The sequence below is a fragment of the Poecilia reticulata genome, chromosome 6 (assembly GCF_904066995.2).
Source record: "Poecilia reticulata chromosome 6, P_reticulata-male-v2, whole genome shotgun sequence".
NCBI lineage: Eukaryota > Metazoa > Chordata > Actinopteri > Cyprinodontiformes > Poeciliidae > Poecilia > Poecilia reticulata.
Window position 1 is genome coordinate 27,539,074 of NC_088835.1, and position 27,512 is coordinate 27,566,585.

General features: G+C 41.7%; 1 protein-coding gene across 1 annotated transcript; it reads right to left on the bottom strand.

Moving 5' to 3' along the window:
• Window positions 1–1,642: 1,642 nt before the first annotated feature.
• LOC145552030 (GTPase IMAP family member 2-like) lies at window positions 1,643–5,140 on the bottom strand. The gene is made up of 2 exons (XM_081608319.1): window positions 5,069–5,140; window positions 1,643–2,562 (listed from the first exon to the last, which is right to left on the bottom strand). Exons 1-2 carry the CDS (start codon window positions 5,091–5,093, stop codon window positions 1,880–1,882), a joined length of 708 nt encoding a protein of 235 aa, XP_081464445.1. The 5' UTR covers window positions 5,094–5,140; the 3' UTR covers window positions 1,643–1,879.
• Window positions 5,141–27,512: the final 22,372 nt, after the last annotated feature.

The following is a 27,512-nucleotide window of genomic DNA, read 5'->3' on the forward strand; positions in this document are numbered from 1 at the left end:
AAAGTGTTTTTAAGCAAAACTCAGTAGGCTTTTCTCATGGTGACATGCATTAACAATTATATATTTGTTTTTTGTTTTTTTTCTGCAGTTCCACGATAAAGTGTGATGCAGCTCTGCTTCCCTGAATGGACCGTCTTCATCTCCACTGCATCAAACAGGCAGATTTTTTTATAGATTACAGTCACTAAAAGGTTCATTGTGCCCTTGTTTATATTTTTAATAGTGTAATTCTGTAAAAACAAAATATGTCTGGTGGTCCAGCTCTGATTTACATATCTTGCTAAATTGCGGGTTTGAATATTGAAATACTTTCCTATAACAAAATAGACCTGCAAAAATAAATTATTAATAAAATATCTTACATATGCATAGTTGTTTGCTGTGTATTATAATAGATATTTTCCTTAGCTGTGATTGTATATCTCAATTTTGTAATTTATCAGTTTATTAAACTCTGAAAGCTGAGATGGCTTTAATATTCTGTCCTAGAATGTGGTTAGATGTGCCCTTTTTTTTTCAGCACCTGCCCATTTAGTGGTCTCTGCACTGTCCTGATTCCCTGTAAAAAAATGCTACGCCACCTCCTTGTTTGACCTTTCTATTGTCCTTTAAAAAAATCATAATCAGGATGTGCTGATTTGATTAGTACAGGTGATTTATTATTGTCATCCAGTCAAGTTTCTGTCAGGAACATATCAATATTAAGCACATAGAGCAAAGAGGTCGCCAACTTTTTGCAGAGTCATTCACTACAGACCTCCAGACTTCATTTAGCCTTCAGATTAGCTCCAGAACATTTATATGCAGAGAGCTTCATGGAATAGAGCCCAGTCCAACATGGAGCTGCATCCAAGCCCTACACCACAAGTGCAATGAAAAGCATCAGATGCAGCGGTGTAAAGCAAGCTGCCACTGGACTCTACAGCAGTGGAGGCATGTTCTCTGGAGTGATGAATCGCGCTTCTCTATCTGGCAATCTGATGGTGTGGGGTTGACATGTTGGACAATTCCAGGTTCACAACTTTGTGGGAACAGTTTGGAGCTGGAGTCTTCCTCTTTCAAAGTGACTGTGCACCAGTGGACAAAGCAAGGTCCATAAAGACATGTATGGCAGAGTCTAGAGTGGATGAACATGACTGGCCTGCAGAGTACTGACCTCAACCCAGCAGAACACCTTTGGGATGAATTGGAGCGGAAACTGAGAGCCAGGTCTTCTCTTCCAACATCAGTATGTGACCTCACAAATGCACTTCTGGAAGAATGGAGAAGAATCTCTATAAACACTCCTAAACCTTGTGGACAGCCTTCCCAAAAGAGTTGAAGATGTTCAACCAGCAAAGGGTGGACTAACATCATACTGAACCCTATGGATTAAGAATGTGATCTCACGTGCATATGTGCATCAAGGAAGGTGAGTGAATACTTTTGGAAAAATAGTGTATTTTGTAACATATCAAAAATTTCCCTAAGCAAGGAGCTTCCATTTCATATAACATTTAAATTAACGAAGCAACGAAACATTTTTATTAAAAGGATTAATGATTTTATTGCACAAACAAATATCAATGACTGACTTTTTGGAGAAGAAATGATACACATGCTAAATATTTAAAAAAAATCTTTATACATTTTTTTTTCTTCTTCACATAAATATGTTTTACACATTGTTTTACCCTAAGAACCATATTGACTGAACTAGTATTGTTCTATTTAATCCCAAAAACTATCAGTATATTGTGTAACATTTTCTGCTTTTAAAACGTTGAATGTCTGTTAAAAAATAGAGCAACAAAACTGACATTTCTGTTTAAACAGTAATGTTTACTGGAGTCCAGAGAGCTTTTACTTTTACTCCAACGTTCTCCTCTGCTATTCCTACTCAATCTTCAGAGAAAATCATTGTGTAAATCTTGTCACGGTAATATCTGATGCTGTCTGCCCAGCCAAGCCAGCCTGACTGAGGTTCTTTCTCCTTATAAAACTGCTCACCTCTGTTTGAGATTGAATCTATTTTTTCAATTAGCTCTTTAACCTGTCTCTTGTCTTCCATGTCATTGTTGTTGAACACATGGTAAGTCCCACAACTGTCTAGCAATAGATTCTGCAAATACTCATCATCTTTTAAAAATGTATCTATATTGATGTCACTATCTTTCAGTCTGTCACCGTAGGTGAACAGGATCATCATATGCTTGGAGACATCAGAACTCAGAATGTTCTTCAGGGTCTTCAGTCCTCTCTGTTCTTGTTTGGTGAACCTTCCTAACTGAAGGACGAGGAGGAAAACATGAGGACCAGGAGAGCTCAGATTGAGAGCTTCTTGCAGCTCGTTTTTTATCTCATCTGCAGAAAGTCGAGAGCTGCAAAGTCCAGGGGTGTCCACCACAGAGACTTTATGGTTCAGAACTTCACCTTCTGCCTTCTCACTCTTCAAAGTCACAGGGATGGAACTGACTGGACATTCAAACTTCTTCTTTCCCAGGATGGTGTTTCCTGCTGAGCTCTTCCCAACTCTCTCCTGGCCCACCAGCACAATTCTGAGGACATCCTCTTTCTCTGGCTCTGAAAACAACACAGGACATCAGCAGAGGACAGATTAAAGTACCACGTCACCATCTGAGCATGTTTGATGATCATTCACAAAACACCTGACCCGTGGTAAATGGAAGGGGTGCAGAACTGCGGTTGCCAACTATCAAATTATGGACAAGAATTTCTTTTTCCAACATAAGACTTGTTTATGAATAAAACATAGACCTAATGTTGAAGTTGCGAAAAAAATTTTTATTTACTTTGGTAATTGTCTTCGCAGTAGGGAGAAAACCCCTCCTAAATGCAACTAAGGAACGCATGGATGAGTTTCTCAAGAATTTGTTGAAAAGGACAATATTTCTTGAAAATAATTTATCTCTCAACTTTGCAAATCTAGATCTCTCATGGGTGCTAAAATAGAAATACTTCCTAGTTAGTACCTATGGGCTATTTTGACCTTTAAGGCAGTCTGCAGCTGAGCTGAGCTGCTGTGGGGGTTGACCTGTCAGATATTAGGGTTTATTTAGTAAGATTAGAATATTTCATAAAATACTTCATAATCAGCAACCATCTCTCTTATGGTCTTTTTAATAATAAAGTCTCGGATCAACACATCCCTCCACCACTTCCACCAAGATCTTGTTCTAATTGCCCCTTAGAACAAGATCTGCAACTACCTGCCCTTCCAAAGGTCTCTCCACAGTCATATTATATGAACATGTGCGAAGCACATATTGTTGACTTTCGGTTATGGTGTTTGAGCAGCTCCAAAATTCTGAGTCTCGATCAACAAATCCTCCATTTACATCTACCCCTCTTCTAAAACCACATCTGCAATCGCAAACTCTCCATGATAACAAGTTAGATATTTGACTCAACCTGCCAAAATACTAAATAAACACAGAGTAAAGAGTACATATTATCACTGGTCACAACAAAATCAGGAACAAGTTTTTCCAGGAGTGTTTTAAGTTATTTACAGATTCGGAAAGTGTGCATTAAGTTTCTGTTGCCATGTTTTTATTTATTTTTACAGCCTTTGTTTAATCAGGTGAGCTATTAAGAACAAATGCTTACAATAATGTTATTAAATATTGACAACAAAAACTACAGTATGGGGACTGCTTGTTTCAAAAAGCTGTTGAGCCATCACAAAACCTTAGCTACTTGAAGTTTGGTGTTTTCATACATAAATATAAATAATTAGAACAGATGTTTGATATGAATAAAGTTACAAACCACCCTTGTTTTTACCTTTAACATCTTCCAATATTACTGTAAATGCAGGCGATTTGTTAAAATATATCCTCCATAGAAAAAGTGGGTTTCTGCTGTACATGATCTGATGTGGGTGGACTTACTATTAAATGGAGACAAGTAATTTACTAAATGATCTGAAAAAATTATAAAGTTTAAAATAACAAACTGGTTTTTAGTAGTGAGGAAGGTATTTTACCTGTAAGTTAATGTTATTCTCCCATGTCAAAACACTGTTGGCCTGCCTTGCAGAAAAATGTGGCTGAACAAGCTTGTGCTGCCATGTTAGTGACAACAAATACTGCCACCACAATGCCAAGTGCAAGTACTGCTGATTGCAATGAGGAATTAGGTCACGGTTAACCCAGAACTACATGAAGCTCAGTGTTGCTTTACACCAACATGTTTAATTAGAACAAATGTATGATATTAATAAGTCATGAAAATCCCTGTAGACCTTCTGTTATTGCTGTTAAATGCAGGCAAGGGATTTATGTTTCTTTTCTCATGACAAAACACTGCTGGCCTGCCTTATATAAAAATGTGCTTCAAAAGGTTTGTGTTGCCATATTAACAGTCAACAGGCAATGCCTACTGCGGGTATTACTCATTGCAAAAAGAGCAAAAAGACAATATATACAGAAAACATTTAACAAGAAATAGTTTACCTTTATGTGATACTATAATGATGCCTTAGTTTTTTTCTTTGTAGACCTTTGTTTAAGTCTGCTATGGGGAAGGATGTTTTGTTATTTTAATGTAGTTCTAATTGTAATTATAAAACATTTCTGAACAGGAAACATAAATAAAAAATAAGAAACTGTGTTAACATTTTAGTTACTGTGTTTTTAATTATCTGTGCATTGCTGTATTGTCTGAGTGAGTGAAAGTATTATGAAATAAGCTGCAAATACTAAAAGATATAAGAAAGGATAAGATCAAAATAAATCACAGGGGATTTCAATTAATCTACAATAAAGATGATTTTATGAATTGATTGAAATGACATTTTCTCTAAATTTATTTCTCTCAAGCAGAACCTTGTTTACATATTTTCTTATCTGTGAGTCGTCATGGTTTGAATTAGAAAAATACTAAAACTGTTAGGAAACCAAAATCAGTAATCTTGGCCTTAAATTTATTTCAGGTTTTTATTAAATACATAATTAATTTCTAAATGGATCACACTTGGGTTATCTGCTCATCAGTTTTTCCTTAATAAAAACATTGGTAACATACATTTCAATTAGCATATGCGTGTAGTAAAGAACATACATACCAAAAGCAGCTTTTATGTCAGCCATGTTTGTCTTTTACAGGCAGTTGAGCTGTGGTCTGTTGCTGATTTGCTCTGCTGTTGAGTAGTTTTACTTTCATCTAACTTGCTCTTATATGCTTTTTGTCTCCTCCCTTTATTTCTGACTCACCCATGGAGCATCACCATGTCTTGTCAACAGCTGCCACTATTTGCCTGCGCAGATAATTGTAAATCTTTTATGTTCTTACCTTTGTTATAAGAGGTTGTAGATTCCATAGAAGTATAAAATGTGTGGAAATTTATATTTGCTGCAGAATTACAAATCCACAACTATTTTATTGTAATTCTTTCCTGACTTGTCACTGACTGGCTCTCAAATCTGGCTCCACAGTTTGGTGTTCAGATCGTATTCCCAAGAAAGCAGCACCCTGATTTAAAACTATCAAGAGGTGCCTGAATTATTATTATTATTAATTATTTACCAACAAGATTACAAAATGTATTATCTGGAGTTGTCTGATGTTTTATTTCATATCAAATAGGGAAGAGAAATTATATATTTCAGTGCTATTGGCCTGGAAATATTACGACTAATACACTACAAGTATAATTTTACAATTTTGACCAGTTTGTTGAAGAAATGAGAAACCAATCAGGAACAACATTAGTATTATCTTTTGTAAATATTGCAAATAATGTAATATAAATTGTTTATTCGGATTTTGTGGAGGACATCTACCAGAAAGAGCCAGCGACCTTAGCTTGTACAGTCATGGCCAAAAGTTTTGAGAATGACACAAATATATTTTCACATGATCTGCTGCCCTCTGGTTTTCATGTGTGTATGTCAGATGTTTTCATAACATACAGAAATACAATTGCAATAATATTATGAGTAACAAAATATTTTATTGACAGAATGAGTTAATGAAGCAAGTCAATATTTGCAGTGTTGACCCCTCTTCTTCAGGACCTCTGCAATTCTCCCTGGCATGCTCCATCAACTTCTGGACCAAACCCTGACTGATAGCAGTCCATTCTTGCACAATCAAGGCTTGCATTTTGTCAGAATTCCTAGGTTTTTGTTTGTCCACCCGTCTCTTCACTGAAACGATGTTAGCTGGTCCTTTTAAGGCAGGGCTGCAATGAAGTTGAACTGTGTTTTGGGGGATAAAGTTCATTTTCTAGGCAAATATTGACTTTGCAATTAATTGCTATTAAGCTGATTACTCTTTATAACATTCTGGAGTATATGCAAACTGCCATTATAAAAACTGAAGCAGTAGACTTTGTAAAAATTAACATTTGAATCATTCTCAAAACCTTTGGCCATGACTGTAGAATGGGAGATGCTGTTCTATTTCGTATAAGTTTTGCCCTTTAAGGCTATGGCTAGTGGGTTGTTCCCTCGCGCACAGCACCAAAAAAAAAAAAGCTTAGTCCACGCCCACCTACTGGGTGGGCCCCACCTTGGTCAGTATAAATAACGGTCAGACAGGACCAACGGCTCTCTCTATTTTTTTCAGCGTAAGTTAGCACTGTTTTAAGAGCGAATGTCCGTTTTGCCAGTCTTGCCAGACGGGGTTCATCATGTCCTTTGATGGGAACCGGATCTTCGAGGGATGCCTGGGTCCCCAGCACACCGACCTCGCCCTGACGCCTCAGCCCTCTTGCCGCTCCTGTGCTCTCCTTGCGCTGGAAGAGAGGAGCCGGAGCTAGCCGTTTCTGGGCTGGCGCTAGGCGGGGTGCCGGGCCCACAGAGTCCGGTCGCTGCTCGTGGGAGATGCTAGCTACGCTGAGCGGGATGCCAGCTATGCTGAGCATTTATTGGATAATCCCACCAGCAAAGAGGATGACAGCAGAAGCAGCTGCGGTTTGGATGTTGCTTCCCAGCTGGGAAGCACCGCGATGGAAGAGAGGCAGCTGAGCAGATAACTCAGTCAACCCCAGGGTCTGTATGTCCAACTCAACCCTGCTGATCGCTGTGGGCTCGCTCCTCCTCGAGCTATCTAGCTTGATTGAGGAGGCTAGCGCTAATGGGCTTCCGGTCCCCCAACCCACATATGAAAGCTCTAGTTTTCAATGCGGCTGTCATGGGTTCGCTTCCCTGTCTTCCCCTTCTCTCATTACCCACAAATTTTTGTCAAATTTACTACCAAATTAAAGCCACTAGAGCAATTAAAACCTTTCCCCCAGAAACTACTGGCCATCAATAATCTCCAAATTCATTTTAAGACATTAGATCAGGGGTGTCAAACTCCAGTCCTGAAGGGCCGCTGTCCTGCAGTTTTTTGATGAGCCACAGGTACAAAACACCTGAATCAAATGGCTTAATTACCTCCTCAGTTCTCCAGAGCCTTGCTAATGACCTAATTATTCTATTCAGGTGTGGTGCAGCAGAGGCACATCTAAAAGTTGCAGGACACCGGCCCTCGAGGACTGGAGTTTGACACCCCTGCCTTAGATGCTACAAAAACACCAGCACCAGTTGCAGTATGTATTCACTTTTATTTCAAAACATCAAACAGCACTGACAGCAATATACATAGATTCATGGTACTTTGCACTGAAGGTGAAGTGTGCTTTGAAAGTTCATTGGAAGAGGCCATGGATGGTCTTGTGGTCACTGATAGTGAAGTGTCTTTGGTGCTGCTCTTGATTTCAACAATATGAAGGAGGAAGACTTCCAGCATGGAAGGGAAAACAATATAGCAGAAACATTAGGATAATAAATATTTTAAAAAGAAGTGTGAACAAAACTAATCAGACTCACCTGTGTGCGTCACAGTCATATTTCAAATTACTCTAAGACAAACCATAAAAAAAGTCAGAAATAATTACTAAAGAAATCAGTCAGCTTATAGAAAAAATTTTGGACAGCGATAAAAGTCGTGCCAACCTGTCTTAAGAAATGTGTTGGAGTCATCATAACAGGCTTCAGTCACCAACATGACACTGAAAGAAAAAAAAAGGCAGTTTTTAGATGTGCCACAGGTACAAAACACCAGAGTCAAATGGCTCAATTGCCTCCTCATTGCATAGATATGTACTCCGGAGTCCTGCTAATCACCTAATTATTGTATTCAGGTGTGGTGCAGCAGCGGCACATCTAAATGTTGCAGGACAGTGGCCCTAAAGGACTGGAGTTTGACACTTGTGGCATAGATCTAGCCAACAGTCCAGCACAGCCACTCCCCCATTTTCCAGTCTACAGCCAAAAACTTAAAGAAAACGACCTCTGCAGCTAAATAATGCTAATTCAAATGGCCTCCAGATTTTCCTGACAGTTTTAATGTTCGTGTGACCAGCAGGTGGAGATCTTTTTTTTAAAAGCAACAAGATGCACCCGAACATAGATTTATCAGTGCACAATACTTTATTAAACAATTTTTAAAACATTTAAAAACGAGGCTTCAGGCCTACTACTCTGTCCCTGGAACAAAAGGAACACATAAGGAAAAAAAAGGGGAGACAAGTTCGATTATTCCAAAAATAAATAAAACAAACCATGCAATGCAAAGAAATGAGTCAAACAAAAGAAAACATGCAGCACCAAAGAAATGAGCAAAGCAAACAAAAAAAACCCAAATTCTTCAACAAAACAGTAAAAGAAAATACTTCAAACAATGGAACAAGTCATTGTCGTCACTAAATTCCAAATGCCCTTCTATGGGGCCAGAGGAGTAACGCCCCGCCCACACAGCCGGCCCAGTCCGCAACAGGTTTAGTGGAAAGTGGCCCAAACAAATAACGGGAAGACAAGACAGCAAAGCGTCCAAAGCGCTGCAGCTCCAAACAATCAGTTGCCTGAAACAGAAAACCCCATTAACGGTGGATTCAGATAAAACAAAAAGCTAAATAGCAGGTAGCTTACCGAGGGGTGGAAACACAGCCTAACCCAGGAGGAAGCGGGTCAGCAAGTGAGGACCAGACGGAAGCCGCACGCCACAGCAACCCCTAGCTGCAGCCGGCAACGCCATCAGAGCCACACTGCAGAAACGCACGACAGGTGTAGCACCCAAAAACTAACCATGATCTCAGCCACGGATAGCAAAACTGCCACTTACGATCGCAGACGAGTCGACCAAACCCACAAGCCGACATGTAGCCGCCGACTGTAGCAACAGTGGGAGAACAAAGACGCACGCACCCTGCAGCGGCCCGCCCAACTATAATGGCATTCGCCCCGCCCACCAATCAACGGTGCCCGGTGCACAGAGTGGGGGAGGGTGGAACAGCATCCCACCACACATTGCAGGATCCTTTTACGTTCAATGAACGTGTCATCATGCAGACAGCTTGGATGTCTGCATCACTGGCCTTTCTTATTTTCATGGCTGTCCGGTTCCATCTTGTGGTCAACCAATCTGGAAGTTTTAGCAAGAGTTTCTGGATTTCCATACAATCATTGAGAACCTCCAATGACTTTATGTGTGACATTGCAGCTTCACAATTCTTCAGAAAGTCAGCATATTCTCTCAACTCACTTCCATCCTTGGGAGTTTGTTTTAGGCCAACTGTGAAGCTTGTCTCTGAAACATTTTCCTATGGTGAACAGATCTCCAAAATGTTTTTCCAGCACTTTCCAAGCCGAGTCATATGCTTCATCTGTCCCCACTAGGAGAAATCCTTCAACCGCTCTCTTCGCGGGTCCACCGAGGTACTTTCTGAGGTAATAGAGTCTCTCATTCTTTGGGATGTTTTTCCTTTCTATCAGGGTTTCAAATGACAACTGTCAATCTTTGAACTTTAAAGGGTCACCAGTGAACAATGTAGGTTCTGGAGTTGGAAGACGATTATCACTTGCCTCTGCTAGGATTCCAACTCGCTCATAATTTGACTGTTGTTGAGCTGCAACAGAGGGAACCTGTGTAGCTTGAGGAATGAATGGTGGACTTGATGCTTAAATGTTTGGCTTATGGTGGCCTTAGGTTCTTCACCAGGAGTTTATCGAGTTTGGTTTATGACTGTAGGAATGTATGGCACAGATCCATTGCTTGTAGCGTAATGGAATTGGGTTACATTTAGAGCTGGAGAAGAACTGTGTGCTGTGACAGGGATTGCTTGGATATCACTTTCTGCTTTAATGCTCTGTGATGAACTCTGACTTGCAGAAATACTTTCAGCTTCATCATAAACCTTTACTCGTGCTTTTGCAGCATTAAAATTTTCAACTTCTTCCACGCGTTTAATCCAGTGGTCCCCAAACTACGGCCTGCGGGCTGTATCCGGCCCACCTCCACATTTGGTCCGGCCCCCTGAACAATACCAGAGAGCATTTTGATATTTTTTTTCATATACCGTATTTTCCGAACTATAAATCACTACTTTTTTCCTAAGCTTTGAACCATGCGGCTTATTGCCTGGTGAGACTTATATGTGGATTTTTCTTCAACCACCAGGGGGCTCTTTAGCAGGAAGTGAATCATTGGAAGTCAAAATTGGAAATAAAAGAAGAAAACGGAATTACGTTTTAATAGGGAATTGAAATTTGAGAATGTTGTTGATCAGTAAAATAGCATTGAGGGGAAAAAGAAGATTTTTCAGTTTTTAAATAATAATTATGAGAATTTGAGGCATATATATTAGGATCCAATATATGTCAGTAGTGCAACAATAATGGATGCAAGCTGCCGTTGAAATCTAAAGAAGAAGAAAGCGCCCATTTTCATTTAGCACATGCTAGTAGCAGACAGTAAGGAGATTTCTCTCTTCAAACTCATACGCCCTCATAATCAGTTCAGTTAAACGGAGGGCCAGATCGCCGGCGATCTGAGTTGCATGTAAATGTTTTTCAAATGCCAGTAGAATTCGAACCACGTAAGGTAGAGCAATTTTTTTTTTGCATATAAAACCGTAAGAATTTTACTTACTTTTCCAACAATCCACATGTCCCAGAAGTGCAACATGGCCGTATTACGACTTCACAGATTTATAGTAAACGGAGGAACCAGACACATGAGGCATATCCATCCGCGATATCCATCTATATTAGCGGTTCTCAACATGGGCGGTACAGCCCCCCAGGGGGCGTTCAGAGGACAGCAGGGGGCGCTGGCGGACATTTTTACAAAAGGGGGGCGCTGGGATGCCTTTGGGGGGCGTTTGGTCAAAGGTAAACTTTACACCTTAAATCCACAACAATACCAGTTTAGACTTTGAGCAACTTGGTAAAACTGTATTGTGTAACATTAAATCATGCTTGGCTGCAGCTGTATCGATGGCAGCTCTTCTTCTATTCAGTGTTTGTAGCTTCATGGCTCCGCTCCGCATCAGTTTAGCGTTACAACGGTTGATGACGCTGCTGTGATTCACTTTGTCTGGTATTTATGTAGCTACATATGTTTTGGCAGTTCTGTGATCATGTTAAGCAGCAATTTATATTAAAAAGTGTTTTATTTCCATTTGAAAGCTGCCCGCTTCCATGGAAGGACAACAGAAAATTGCTCTTACAAACATGTAATTACTAAAATCACAATGCCCTCACTTTGTATCCCTCTGAAAAATGAACCCATTTAAATAAAGAAATCCCTCCATAGGTGATACCACGATATAGATCGTTCATTTTATAGCGTTAACACTGTAAGTGGTCCGTTATGAAACGGGGGTGATAGAAAAACACAGCAGTTTTAAATTTCAATAATCAGAATACCAAAATTGTTTCCGTTGTTTAAAAATTTTTTTGTCAGTCTGCCTTTTCACCATGGATAGGTTTCCCGACCGCCCTGCACATTGCGCAAAATTCTGAAACATGAGAAGCGGGCAAAACGGAGCGACGAACTAGATGTGAATTATGGCATAAAAACAGAGAATCCGACGCTGAACAGTGAAAAAAATCAACACATGATGATTAGGAGGCGCAGCAGGTGATGAGTGAAGATTACTGGTGGTGAATAAACAATAAAATCTAGCAACAGGAAAGAAACTAAAGTGGACATAGCAATAAACCAAGAGAGGATAATATTAATCAAATGAAACTAAATGGAAATTGTTGAGACGCTTTACCAGGTTGAGAAAGAGTCACATGCTGTTAGACAAAGGCCCATAGTAAAGAGTTACATGTTTGATTCTGTTAGACACCAAGGTCCATTTCTCATGAAAAATAAACTTTTTCTCAGGCCACAGAGACCTGGTGTGATTTCAGGGAGTGTCTTCAGTCCATATAATCAGCTGCCCTCCTCCTTCTCCTCAGACGCTCCACAGACTTTTTTAGAAACTTCTCGGATGTAATGGTTAAAGCGTCTCCTTTCAGCGCTGAAAGTGAATAAAATAAGTAAAGTCTGAATGCGTTTCTTGGCTGATTTTATGCTCCGTGTGTCAATACAAATTATGATTCATCGATTGGGATTTCCATTCCCAACAAAATGAATGAAGAACAAAATGCAAGAATAAACTAAGAAACTAAAGTAAATACGGAGGAATAAACTGGTATGGCAAGACCTTTCGAGCAATAATTAATACAGAGACTGTATGGCAAGAATAAACAGACACTATTTCCAGATAAAAGGTAAAATAATATTGTTGAAGTGCCATGGGCAGGGGCGCAACTACACATTATTCAGGTGGATGCGAAAACATAAATCGGCGTCCCCCACGAAGTAGCGTAGAAACATACGCTCGCCTTACGTTTGGATCTCCCATTCTCATGTCGACAGCATAAGATATCGTGAGATATTTTCACAGGACTTCATTTCCCGTCTGACTTTATTTACGGGTACAAAATGCTGTACCATACACATTGTGCCACGTATACAGCGTACCTGCACCACCTATGAGGAAGTGGTGTACAAAACAAAGCCACGTGTGCTGTATACGTTTTTTTTTTTTTATAGATCTTTATTGAGAAACAGTAACTGCACAAACAGGACACAAATAGCATACATTGTCGTAAAATGTCCGCCACAATATACAAAGTCTATATGACACGCACATTTCTATTCTGGCTTTGGATAGATGTTATAAACTTGGCAGTATGTGGAAAAACTAACTTCTGCAAAAAATCAAAATACAAGTTCTATGGTTCAGAAGGCCTCTGTGCAGCTTTTTGTATTGACAAATTTGGTAAATAAGATTAGGAAATTGTTATATTTGCAATATATTGGAAACAAATTATGACCCGAATTACGTTTTGAGGATTTTTCTTTGCAGGTTTTAGCATTTTATTTAGTTGTTATGGATTAATAACATATAAATTGTGAAAGACCTGGATTTAAGGATTGTATTGATGTATTGGTTATTGAAATGCTCCAAATAATGGCTGTGCAGCTTCCAAAAATGTAAAAAAAAAATAAGCTCATGCGAACTTTTATAATTCTAGCCCTAAAACGGTTAAATCTAAAATTGGCAACTTTTTCTTTTTCAACTGTAATAAATGTGATATTCAATTGACCTGTTATGACTCAAATTTTGGGTGTCCGCCCCCCTCTGAAGCTGCTGCATTGTTGTGGAAAATCTAGAGCGGCAGAGATATCTGTGGCTTATAGTTCGGTCCGGCTTATATGTGTATGTTTACTTGTTTAAAAAAAAAAACCGCTGGGGTTGCGCTTTATAGTCCGGTACGGTGTATAGTCCAGAAAATGCGGTGTTATTTCCTGGATTTTTTCTGTGAAGAACCAAGAGAGGATTATTTGATTGTGCTTTCTGGAAAACAATATATTTTTACATTTAGGCAATCGTCACACCTTTTCTGTTACAAACTGACTCCGGCCCCCAGCAGAGAAGGGAAAAGTTATGTGGCCCTCACAGGAAAAAGTTTGGGGACCCCTGATCTAATCTTTCTTCGCTGCTCTTCCATTGCTTGCTGCCTTTCCAAATTATCATGTTCCAGTTTTTGTAACTCAATAGTTTCCTTTTCTTGCTCTTCCATAACTGCTAATATTTCTTGAGATGCAGCTGCCTCAGCCTCTGCTTCCAATCTCTTGGTTGTTTGTGAACTACCTGAGCTACTTTTAGACCTTCTGGATTTTGACCTTGATGTCATACTTCCATCCATCCATGTTCTTTCACCCTTGTCCCTCAGTGGGGTCGGGAAGGTTGCTGGTGCCCATCGTCAGCTAACGTACCGGGCGAGAGGCGGGGTCACCCTGGACAGGTCGCCAGTCTGTCGCAGGGCAACACAGAGACACACAGGACACACAAATATGCACACACACACACACACACACACACACACACACACCTAGGGACAATTTGGAGAGGCCAATTAACCTGACAGTCATGTTTTTGGACTGTGGGAGGAAACCGGAGTACACGGAGAAAACCTGATGTCATACTTTCAGATCCTATACATGACCCAAAATCTGGCCATGGCTCTTTGTCACCTTCTGCAAAGTCTCCTTGCAGTTGTTTCTCAGCTCTTCTGACAATGAATGCTGAAAGTGATGTACATGCATCCACTTTGCGCCTTGTGTCTGCATCAGGCATTTGTATTTGTCGTATTTCTTCATAAATGGTTTGCATATCTCTGCAGATGACGGAGTTCATTGTTAATGAACTCCTTTAATTCACTGCCTGAAGCTTCTTTTCTTAGTATTACTTTGCTAAGTCTTACTTCATATCTCAATTTTTCAAAACAGTCTGCATATCTGTGTTGAAGAGTTTTAAGTTTCTCCTCTTGAAGCTCTTTACCTTTTTCGATTAATGTTCTTACTCTTTCACTTCTTCGAACAGTCTGTGGTTCTGAGATTTGCTCAGTAACATTTTCCTCCACTTCAGTACATGATACAGCATAGAGCTCCTTATGGTCTTTGTCAGTCATCTTATAAGTCTGGTTAAATGTCACTCAAAATTGCAAACACTTGTTCAAATGTCTAACTTATGTGACTTGAAAATTACTTTACACTGTAGCTGTAATGAGCTTCACACTTAATACAGATGTATTTCAACTTAAAGAACTCTGTTAACTTTGCACTTAGTTTGACCTCAAGATAAATACACAACACTCTTTCCTTATGTGACCGGTGGATTTCTGCGTTGTGTGTGTTGTGTGGTGATCAGACAAACCACAAGACATCAAGTCTGGGTTTGCAGGGTCTCCGTTTATTTAATCTGTCAATTGGGAGATATTAGCATTAGCACCTAGCATGTGCTCTAGTTCTCCAACCCGATCTATACAAAATAATAGTTAGCATGCATCAAATGATATAAAGGTGTAATAGCAACTCAAATGAAAATATCCAAATACTTATCATTAATACAGAAGGAAAAATAAACATTTGAACAATATAAATGAAAGGATTACAATAGATTATAAAACTTGCCTCTCCCCAGTGGAACAAATAACAAAAGGGGAGAGGAAATTAATAACTTAATATTTATAGTAGTCCTGGAGGGCCCTGAACAAAAGAAGAAGAAAATAAGGCGGAGTTGGAGGACCAAACCCCTTATAGTAGACACAGAGGAACACAGCAACAGTCAAGTTGAAGCAGACAAATACATAAAAGAACACATTTTGTGGAAATATAAAACTATTAATATAGACCCAGTTACATTCACCCCCCTAGATTTACACAAAATTATAAAACCATAAGGAAAACAGACAAACAAACAAAACAAAAACCATTCAACACAGGCCAAAAATCACCACAGCCAACTGACAAAGTCGGCAGAAGAGCCATCTAGTAAAAGATTAAGAGGTGACAGAAACCTATCAGACAGGATGCGGCGCACTATACACCACACCGTTTTGGCCAATGACAATATTCAGAAATAAAATCGTGCACATGCCATCCACGTACTCAACAAAACACTTGCCTAGAAGCATAACAATCAGGTGACCAAAGATGAAGTACTGGGAAAAACAAACAAAAGAGAAAAAAATAAAAAAATAAAAAATTACACAGCCATAAAAGGAGGTTTAACTTTTTTACTCTCAAAAACAGACTCAATCTGGGCCATAGACTCAATCAACCTACACACTGGCTTAATAATCCTGCCAAGACGCGTAGTCACTCTGTGACCTAATCCCTAAAGGTCATTCAAGTCCCTTGGATGACTATGTGACTCAATGGAAGGGATTGAAGGAGCACCTGCACCAGCCCACCCAAGGGAGGCAGAAGACTTCCCATCAGAAGAGGGTAAGTCTTCGCTCCCACATGACGACTGTGCCTGAACCCAGGATGCCGTACGGGCCTCAGCAGACTCACTGGCACAAGGAGGCATACCAGGCCCAAGGGTGTCAGCTCCTCTTTCCGAGGTAGAGGTATCGGGCTCCCCAGGGGCAGCAACAAAACTAACAGAGTGCTGCTCACCCAATGAAGGGTCAAGGACAAGAAGTTGACCTGGAGTAGGAGGTTGCGATGAACTGTCTTTTCACGTCCTGTCGAATCCCTGATCTTATAAACGTTGAGGCCGGGTTTAGAAGCGAGCACCTCAAAAACTGTAGACTCCCATTTATCTGACAGCTTACGTTTCCCTCTCGTGCCCTTGTTTGCCAACAGCACCCGGTCCCCCACCAACAGAGGTAAGCCCCTGACCCTTTTGTTGTACTGCCTTGATTGATGTCTCTGCTCAGCAGCACTGTGTTCTTGAGCCAGGGCCATAGCAGAATGTAAATCATCCATGAGTGACTTGACATAGGCATTGTAATCACAAACTGTGTCATCACGAAGAACGCTCTTGAAAATGAGATCAACCGGTAACCATGGGACCCGTCCAAACATCAGGTAAAAAGGTGCAAACCCAGTCGTTTCATGTGCAGTACAATTGTACACAAATGTACACAAATGTCATCGACTGAATCATTTGTAGCCACTTCTGCTTCACTCTAGGAGGCAGAGATCTCAACATGCTCCCCAAAGTTCGGTTAAACCTCTCCGTAATGCCATTGCCCATGGGGTGGTAGGGCGTAGTGTGTGATTTCATAATCCCACCCATATCCAATAATTCTGCCACCAACTCACTCTCAAAGCTTGGTCCCTGGTCAGAGTGTATGCGCTGAGGGAAACCATATATGCAGAAGAAACCCTCCCACAGCTTCTTTGCCACACTCTTAGCTGACTGGTCATGACAGGTGAAGGCATGTGCCAACTTAGTAAAGTGGTCAGTGATTACAAGCACATCCACAGACTTATTGTGACTTGTCTTCAGCTGACCAGAAATCAATGCACACTAACTCAAGAGGGGCACAGGTCTTTATACTCTCCAGTGGTGCCCTAGCAGCTGGCTCAGGGGTCTTATTGAGAACACATCTTGAACACTGCCTTACATAGTTACGCACATCCTTGTCCATATCAAACCAAAAAAAGCGTTGACGAGCCAGCGACAAAGTGTCCGGCTGGCCTTGGTGACAGGCGTTGTCATGTATGCCAGAAAGTACCACTGACTGAAGGGACTCTGGTACGACAAACTGGAAGCGCTTGTGTTTCGTCAAGGGATCTTTGTGACACGGTAAAGAATCCCATCCAAAAGCACAAGTCTATCCCACTGCTTCAAAAGTTTCACGGTCTGCTGACACTCGTTGTGGCGTTCACGTCTAGAAGGCCTCTGCTTCCTGGTCATATAATGGAGAACCCTGGAAAGCATGGCATCACGCTCCTGTTGAGACTGAAGCTCCGCCTTGGATAGCACAGAGGAAGCATCAACATTAGGAACAACAACTGATGGCAAGTGACCAGCTAGGGACGTGGCACGGTGTCTAGGCGCCACTTCCCAGTTGCTGATGGATGATAACACCGAAGAGACATCATCGTCAGACATGGAGACATTGACAGCCGTTGAAAACGGTAAGTCAACCAAAGACTGGGGGTGGCAAGTCAGATGAAAAGCTGCCTGCACAGACTCATCCTTCACATCACAGGCCTGCTTCAATAGCTCAGCATAGGGTTCTGCCAGCACACGTTCAGCCAGTGACTTGACAAATGGTCCTCTGCTCATTCAACCTGCCCAGGACATACTTGATGTCAAAGGTGTATGGAGAAAGCTTGGAGACCCAGCGTTGCTCACAAGCATCCAACTTTGGCTTGGTCAGAATATACGTGAGAGGGTTATTGTCGGTCCAAACAGTGAATTTATGACCCTTGAGCCAGTGACTGAATTTATCACACACTGCCCATTTAAGAGCCAAAAACTCAAGTCTGTGAGCGGGGTACTTGGCTTGGCTACGACTGAGAGACTTGCTAGCAAAAGCAACCGGTCGTGCCTTCTCCTCACCCACCGGTACCTGAGAAAGAACGGCACCCAGACCATCAGTGGAAGCATCTGTGGAAAGGATGAAAGGCCTGTCAAAATTCGGGTGTGCCAAAACCACAGAATTGAGGAGTGCATGTTTCAACTGCACAAAGGCTGCCTCACACTCAGGGGTCCAATCAAGTGGTGTCAGTTTCCTGAACGTCCCAGGTCTCACATGATGACTGGTGCCCTTGTGTCTCCTCTTCTGGCCTGCAGTCAAGGCAAAAAGTGGTTTGGCAATACGAGAACATGCAGGGATGAAATGTTGGTAAAATATTACCATTCCAAGAAATGATCTAACCTTCTGCTGAGAGGGAGTGTGACCATCAGCCTCCATTAGATCTGCCTTTGTGAAGCCAGTTATTACTCTCACCTTCTCCTCTTCAACAGAAACACCAGATGCACTCACAACATGTCCAAGAAATGCCACAGACCGTCTCAGGAAGTGACACTTTTTCTGAGAGAATTTCAAGTTGCTGGACCGCAGCCGGGAGAATACAACCCTCAAGCGGTTCAATGACTCCTCTTCAGAAGACGCGAACACCAACAGGTCATCCAAATAGCAGAGGAGACTGGAGAAGTTTAAGTCACCAAAGATACTAAGTATCATGCGCATGAACGATGCAGGACTGTTACAGAGACCTTGAGGGAGACGGTTATACTCGTATAGGCCAAGTGGTGTAGTGAAGGCCGTGAAATGACTGTCGGACACATGCAGAGGCTCGTTGTAAAACCCGGAGGTCAGATCCATGGTGCTGAAGAAGGCATTCCCGCCCAGGGCAGCAAGACAATCAGCTTGGTGGGGCAGTGGATGTGCATCTTTAACTGTCCTAGCGTTAAGCCAACGGAAATCAGTACATATTCTCAAGTCGCCATTCTTCTTCCACACCAACACCAAGGGTGAAGCATATTCACTGATTAACTTACTGATTATGCCTTTCATCTCCATCTCTGATAACACTTTTCTTAACACTTGATATTGCGCTGGGGGCACCCTGCGGAAAGGCAACCTGAAGGGGCGAGCGTCAGATAGATGGATCCGATGGACAAACCCTTTTGCTTCCCCACAGTCCAAATGGTCCTTGGAGAACACATCCTGGAAGCTCAACAACAGATCAGCCAGCTTCCTCCTCCACTCATCAGACACTTTACAACCCTCTAAGTCCACGTCACCAAGTCCACAGTCCTTTAGCATCTGCACAGGATCTGATGATTCACATCCCAGAGAGAATGAGGAAGTAGCCTGGCTTGACTGTGTAATAGAAAATTTCGTTTTCAGTCTTATTTCATTCCTGAAGGAACTGATGATACTTTTTACCATTTATTTACTGATAATATCTGCTTTGTTTTTGTATTTCTGCAAGATGTGTTTGTCCATTAAATAAGTTTTGCAAATAATGTTAAGATGTTTCTACAGCTGTGATAGCAGAAGAGACCTGAAGACGTCTTGGGTGAAATGCTTGATCTAATGATTGTCTTAAAGGACTGATGTGTGGAATGTAGTTTGTACCCTGTTTGAGCTGAACCCATGAACTGACAAAGAAGTGTTAGAAGTTCCTCCTGAAATCCTTATCAACTGTCTTTCCTGCCATAAAATCATCTCCTCCAAGAGGTGAGAGATAGTTCATGAGGCGGGGGTCAGGGTGTCTCTGTGGCCATCTGGCAGTAGAGATAACATCAGACTTTGGGAGGGTCTTTGTCTTGCTGTGACTATATAACGATGTGATGTGTGTTGCTCAGGGCTCTTCTACTGACTGCGCTCAGTGAGAAGGGTCTTCGAACGCTTTTGCCTTCGAATAAAGAAACTTAAAGACAAAGATTAATCTTTCTCTTATTATTGAAACAGATTCTCATTCCTTGATAATGAAATTTCCATAACAACTGCACCATACATGAGCCCGGAGTGACAGGAAAGTCCTCAACAGCCACACATGGGAACACATCAGCCAACTTACTATTGCGGCGCAATATAAGAGGTTTATCAGTGGGATTAAGAACCTTCATGGGAACCCAACGATCACCCCACATCGGTGTAATAACCCGACCAACCAAGATGTTTTTCGGTGTGGAGTGAGCTGAAGTTGGTTCCATAACGACAGTGCTCCCAAGTGACACAGGAGAAGAGGGAGGAAGCCTTCCCCAAACAATGTATTCCTTTCGAGGCAGCAATGTAACAGCTTGCTGCAATGTCACAGTACCCACCTTATCGGGTACCTCTGGGCTCAGCCACCGAGAGGTGCAACTCAGCAACTGGAGGAACTGTTCACAATCAGGGTCAGTTGTATGAGAGGACACCATCTCCCAGTATTTCCCATCAGATTTCATCTTCTGAATTACTGGTCGAAGCACATTTGTGCCAATAATCAACTCATCCCTCTGACCAGGGACAAGGAACATCGGCACTAGACACTTAAGACCGTAGAGCTCTATGTTCAGCTCATAAATGCATTTAGGTCGCGTAATGAGTCCACCACAACCAACAAGGACAACTTTTTCAGGGAAAGGTTGTGGAGACAGAACAACACCTGCCGCTCTCAACTTAGCCTCTCCCATTTCACTAAGTGTACATGACATGCTGCCCGAGTCCACCATCCCTCTCAGTGACTTCTGGCCACCAATTGACACAGGAGCATAAAACAACTCACTAGCTTCCTGAACTCTTTGTGACCCAACCAAAATTATTGTTTTCTCTTCGGGGAAGCTTTTACAACAGTTAACATACACAGAGTGTGGATTACCAGAATTTGTGAGGGTGTTGTTTACAATTGTGGTGCTTCAAGACATCAAACACAGCATTAATTAACCCACCTCCACACAGTTTAGGGCGGCACCGCAAAGAGACTTTCACCATATCACGGGCTTTGCCTGTTAATCTCGACATCAGGAGCCCATATTGTTCTTCTGGTGTCTCACAGTTAGCCCTAGATAGGTAACACCTCATCAGATCCTCCCATTCTTGAATGGAAAATGTGTCACTATTGTCACCTCTGAAGAACGGAGGGGCTTTGGCTTCAGACTGCACCACAACCTTAACATGGGGGGACTCCAGTAGAGTAGGAGACACATTATTAGCAGGGTACTCCCGGGAGTGGCTGGCCTGTTGCATGGTGCACAAGTTAGCTGTAATATTATCTCCAGTTTGTTTTGCCAGGTCAGATATTAAACCACTGAGTGCCTCTTGTGCAACATGTGTAGGCTGTGAATCAACCAGAGGAGCTGGCGTGGAGTTTGCAACAGGTACAAACTTTGGATTTATCGCAGACTGGTCAACTGTGCATTCATTGTGACCAGGTGCCACAGGCCTACCCCTCCTAAAACACAGTGAAGCATTGTGTGAATTTTTTGCTGGACCAAAACTGACACTGCTTCCAACATATTCAAATTCAGGCAGATTTGCATAAGACATGTCTGAGAATTGTAGCAAAGCATACAGATAAGATGAATAAAATAAAATAAAAAATCAGAATAACGGATTTTTTTTAAAAATTCACACATCCAGAACAAATGCGGAAAGAAAGGAGAAAAAAAAAACTGCTTTTAATGGAAAACTTATTGTTCTTTTTTTTAAATTATTTGTCAATTCCGAGCGGGTTGTGCCAAAAAATGGTAGTATTAGACCTGAAAGACCACACTCAGGGCAAAGCGACTCTAGCGGCGCAGCTCGAAACCAGGAGCCAGCCAGACATCGTCACAGCCCCGCTGGACTGGGGAGCGCTGACTGCAGACTCGATCGGAGATGTCTCTGGTCGAACGGCACCAAGTGTGACCAGTGGACTTCTGCGTTGTGTGGTGATCAGACAAACCACAAGACATCAAGTCTGAGTTTGGAGGCGGTCTCCGTTTATTTAATCTGTCAATCGGGAGATATTAGCATTAGCACCTAGCATGTGCTCCAGTTCTCCAACCCGATCTCTCCCCAGTGGAACGAATAACAAAAGGCCCGCTAACGTACCTCTCCCCAGTGGAACGAATAACAAAAGGGGAGAGGAAATTAATAACTTAATATTTATAATAGTCCTGGAGGACCCTGAACAAAAGAAGAAGAAAATAAGACGGAGTTGGAGGACCAAACCCCTTATAGTAGACACAGAGGACCACAGCAACCGTCAAGTAGAAGCAGACAAATACATAAAATAACACATTTTGTGGAAATATAAAACTATTAATATAGACCCAGTTACACTTAACAACAATGCATTACTTTGAAGTTCAGTAGAAAGTCTGTAACCTTTTGACAAATGTGTTATAGAAACTTATTGCGGCTTTAAACTCCACTTAAACCACTTTTATTCTACTTTTAACACTGTCCTTTCTTAATTCCACCTTACTTCAGTTGTACAAGGTTGTTGCTGCTGTGCTTGACTTCACAGTTAACCCTCTGGCAGCTGAAGGAGGAACAGCTTATCCTGCTCTCTCCCGTCCTTACTGATAACTTTGCTTGTGAATTATTTTTAAAGTCACAATTTTTATGGTTTTAATCACATTATCGACATCATAACTGGATTACTTCAGACCTAAAGACTGGGAGACTTTCTCACTTTTATTTTTACCTTACTTTTCTTCACCTCCAAGTTGAACCAGGGCAAAATGCCTCCATTCGACCCCAAGGACATTAGCAGTATTCTACATCGACTTCAGTTTTTAGAAACAAAGATTCAACGGCTGGAGGTGAACTTTGAGATCAACGCTACCTGTGGATATGAAACAACTCTTCCTCAAATCAGCGGAGAGGTCGTACACCCCGCACCGAGCAGCTCACCCTGGATCGCTCAGGGCGCGCCAAGCCGAAACAAAAGTCTCACACTGCAGATCCCATGAGACGACTAACAGGTAGAACCCCTCACCTGGATGAATCAGCGTGGCCGGCTCTGAGCAGAAGCCCCCCTTCAACCTCCACACCTGCTCCGCCAAAGAATAGCAAACAAGCAGCTGGAACCAAAACGACTACACCGAGCCCACTCCCAAGGACAAAGCGACCAGCCCGAGCCTCAAAACATCCTGACTCCATGGGAATCCCACTGAACAACAGATTTTCTGCACTTCAGCACGAGCCTCTGAGTGAAAACCCACCTTCAAACATCAGCAATGAGGCTAAACCAACGCATCCACCGCACAAAGCTCCGAAGGACAAAGTGACCACCAGGAAAACGAAAGGTATGCCAAGAGTGCTTATTGTTGGAGATGAGGCAGTAAATGGAATCAGTCATGTTTGCAATCCCAAGAAAACGAGAGTGGTTTCTTTTCTTGGTGACACTGTATCTGATTTGACTCGCAAAGTGCTCTCTCTAACCACTGATCAGCCAAACATGGAGACTTTAGTTGTGCATGTTGGAGCCAACGATCTGGCAAAGCAAAAATCTGAGATTCTGAAAAAGGACTTTAATATTCTTCTGGACACTATGGGAAAATTAAAAATGAAGTTATTTCTCAGTGGTCCAAATCGCCTCAATGGGAAGACGAAAAACATTCCAGGCTGCTTATGATAAACAAATGGCTGATTAAAACCTGCTCTGCCAGCTCAGTGACCTTCATCAATAACCTCTGGATCTACTGGCAGCGCTTTCACCTCTTTGGAAGAGGAGGACGCAATCTTAACAAACATGGAATAAGGCTGCTCACTGCAAACATTTTTCATTTTATCAACAAGAACAACAATGTGACCATCGCTTCAGAAGAACAGGCTCAAGGATGTCTGACTAGGATGGAGCCCTCCGCATATCAAGAACAAACTATTCCTATACAAACTGATAAAACATTGGCTGTGAACAGAATGACTGGTTCCCCTCCTCCTTCCCCCATCCCACATCTTTCCCCCCTCCCTTCTCCTTCCCCCTCCCTCTCTGCTCCTACACTCACTCACAAGATCAGAGTTTCTCAGAAAGTGAACCACTAAAGAGAGTCGAGCTGCACCTGAGCCGCCTGAAAATGCTGGTGGAGAATTCAGGTCAGAGAGAAAGACGGACGGACTCTTTCTCCTCCCCCCTGGATAGTATGGATCAACAGGTTCGCCTCGGCACGACTCTCACTTCATCGAAGCCACCTGCCTCTGAGCTCCCTGAGGATCCAGCACTCTGCGTTTCTGAGGTCTGAGACCAGGGGTCCAGATATTATCGTTACACCTGTCTTCCTCCAGAATGTGTCTGGCCCCCGACATTGCATAGCAGGACAATACCTGTCCGGATCACTACAAGAAAAGTTACAAAAAACAGAAATACAAAAACAGTGGTCTTAATTCAAACCTCAGACTGATCCCCTGTCTAAAGGAACCTCAGACTGAAGAGCTTTCAGCCTCCGAGTCACTTAAACTGGCTCTTTTAAATACCAGATCTCTCTGTTCTAAAGCTCTATTAATTCATGATTTCATCACTGAGCATAATATTGATGTTTTATTTCTGACAGAAACATGGCTAAATGACAATAATGAAGCAATCGTACTAATTGAATCAACGCCTCCTACGTACAATTTTTTAAGTGAAAATAGAAAACACAAAAAAGGAGGAGGCGTGGCCTCAATATTTAAGAATACCATAAACTGTAGTAAAATCTCTTTGGGTAATTTTATGTCTTTTGAATATCTTGGAATCGAGGTAAAAGGCCACAAACAAACTTTGACACTAACTCTATACAAAACACCAACATATGTGGAAAATTTCTTTGTGGACTTGAATGAGCTTCTATCTCTCATATGTATTGATTACGATTGTTTGATAATTGTCTGTGATTTCAACATTCATGTTGACAACCCCCAAGACCGAGGGGCTAAAAAGCTCTGTAATATATTAGAGAGTTTTGGTTTAACACAACATGTCAAACAAGCAACACACACTCAGGGACACACACTGGACCTGGTTATCAGTAAGGGTGTGAATATTTCCAATGTCTCTGTAACTGATGTCGCCCTGTCAGATCACTTCCTGTTATCTTTGACAGCTCTTTATCCGTTAACCCACTTGGACAAAAAGCTACTATCACAAAACGTACTTTCACAGAAAACACAGCAGAAACATTTCATCAAATCTCCTCTTCTTCCTCACTCTTAAGTTATAGTGACGAAGATAAGTTGGTGGATGATTTTCAGTGCAAACTTTCATATATCATTGATTACATTGCCCCCACTAAAGTGAAGGTTGTGACTGGTAGGAAGAAATCTCCATGGAGAAATGCACAAGTAGTTCAATCTGCAAAACAACTCTGCTGCAGGGCCGAATGGAAATGGCGTAAAGGTCAACTGCACGTTTATTATGACATCTCCAAGGAAAGACTACGTAACTATCACACAACACTAAAACATGCCAGAGAAGCTTTCTTTGCAGATGTCATAAACAAAAACATTAACAATGCTCGAGCTTTATTTGCCACTGTTGACAGGCTCACAAATCCTCCGATGACGTTACCACCTGAACTTCAATCTAATGCCGCCTGCAACAAGTTTTCAAGTTTCTTTTTAGAGAAAATTCAAAAGATCAGAGGATTAATCTGCACATCCACTCCAAAGACAGTACCAATGCTGTGCCCAAACAAAACAAATGCAGGAAAAATGACCCAATTTCTACTACTAAATTATAAAACCCTAGAAGAAATTATAAGTCAATTAAGCTCCAGTTCCTGCTGTCTGGATGTCCTACCCACACATTTCTTTAAGAAAGTCCTGCCTGTTGTTGCTAATGATCTGATCCAAATAGTAACTCATCGCTCTCTTCAGGTGTTTTCCCCCAGGCTTTGAAAACAGCAGTTATCAAACCACTGATAAAAAAGAACAATCTGGACAAATCCCTACTGCAGAATTACAGGCCGATCTCCAACCTCCCATTCATCAGCAAAATTATTGAAAAAGCTGTTTTTAAACAATTAAATAACTTCCTAACAATAACAAACTGCTTTGACTCCTTCCAGTCTGGTTTTCGTGCTCACCACAGCACGGAGACGGCCTAGTCAAAGTGTTCAATGACATCCATATAAATACAGACTGTGGGAGAACCACAGTGCTGGTTCTGTTGGACCTCAGTGCAGCTTTCGACACTGTTGACCACGACATTTTACTGAATCGACTGGATTCAATCAGAAACTTCTCATCAGAGAGGTCAAAGGTCACATGTGGGGTACCCCAAGGTTCAATCCTAGGACCCCTTCTTTTCAATATTTATATTCTCCCACTGGCTAAGGTTATAACAAGACATAGGATTAGCTACCACAATTATGCGGTTGATACACATCTCTACATCACGATGTCACCAGGTGACCTTTGACCCCATCCAATCACTGAATAGATGCTTAGAACAGATAAATGTGTGGATGTGCCAAAACTTTCTCGAGCTGACAGAAACAAAACTGAAGTTATTATCTTTGGACCTAAAGAGGAACGAACTAGAATCAATGCACAGCTTCAGTTATTACAACTAAAAACCAGCAATCAGAACGAAATCTGGGAGTAGTGATGGACTCTGACCTGAACCTTCAGAGCCACATTAAGACAGTCACAAAGTCGGCCTTCTACCACCTGAAGAACATCTCCAGGGTTAGAGGACTGATGTCTCAGCACAATCTAGAGAAACTCATCCATGTGTTTATCTTTAGCCGCATTGATTACTGCAACAGCTTCTTCACAGGTCTGACTAATAAATCAATCAAACAGCTGCAGCTGATCCAGAACGCTGCTGCTCGGGTTCTCACTAAAACCAGGAAAATAGAGCACATAACACCAGTTTTAAAGTCCCTACACTGGCTCCCTGTAGTTCAGAGAATAGACTTTAAAATACTGATGTTAGTTTATAAATCACTGAACGGTTTAGCACCACAAAACCTTAAAGATCTGTTATTACTGTACCAACCGTCTAGACCCCTCAGATCTTCTGGTTCTGGTCTGCTCCGCATCCCCAGAACCAGAACCAAACGAGGAGAAGCAGCATTCAGCATACTGAACACGAACAAACGTTTATTAGTGAGGTCATCCTATCTGAGCCTGAAAAAAGATTGAAGGGATAGCCTCTGATCATAGTGACAAGAGAGCCCTCTCGTCGGGATTGGGATTTTTTTCGTGTGTTTAAGTTTTATGTGTTCTCCGATTCTCTGTGCTGTCTTGTCTTCCCCCTTGATTGTTCCCAGGTGTGTCTTGTTCTGTGATTACCCCATTTAATACCACCTGTTGTCTCTTGTCGGATCTTAGTCGTGTGTTCGTATCAAGTCGTAAGAGTCGTCACAGTTGAACTGTCATTTTTGTCCTGTGTCGTCTTCAGATCTCATGTCAGTCCTGTTCAGTTGCTAACAGTAATGAGCATTAGCCTTCTGCTCAATTGTGCTG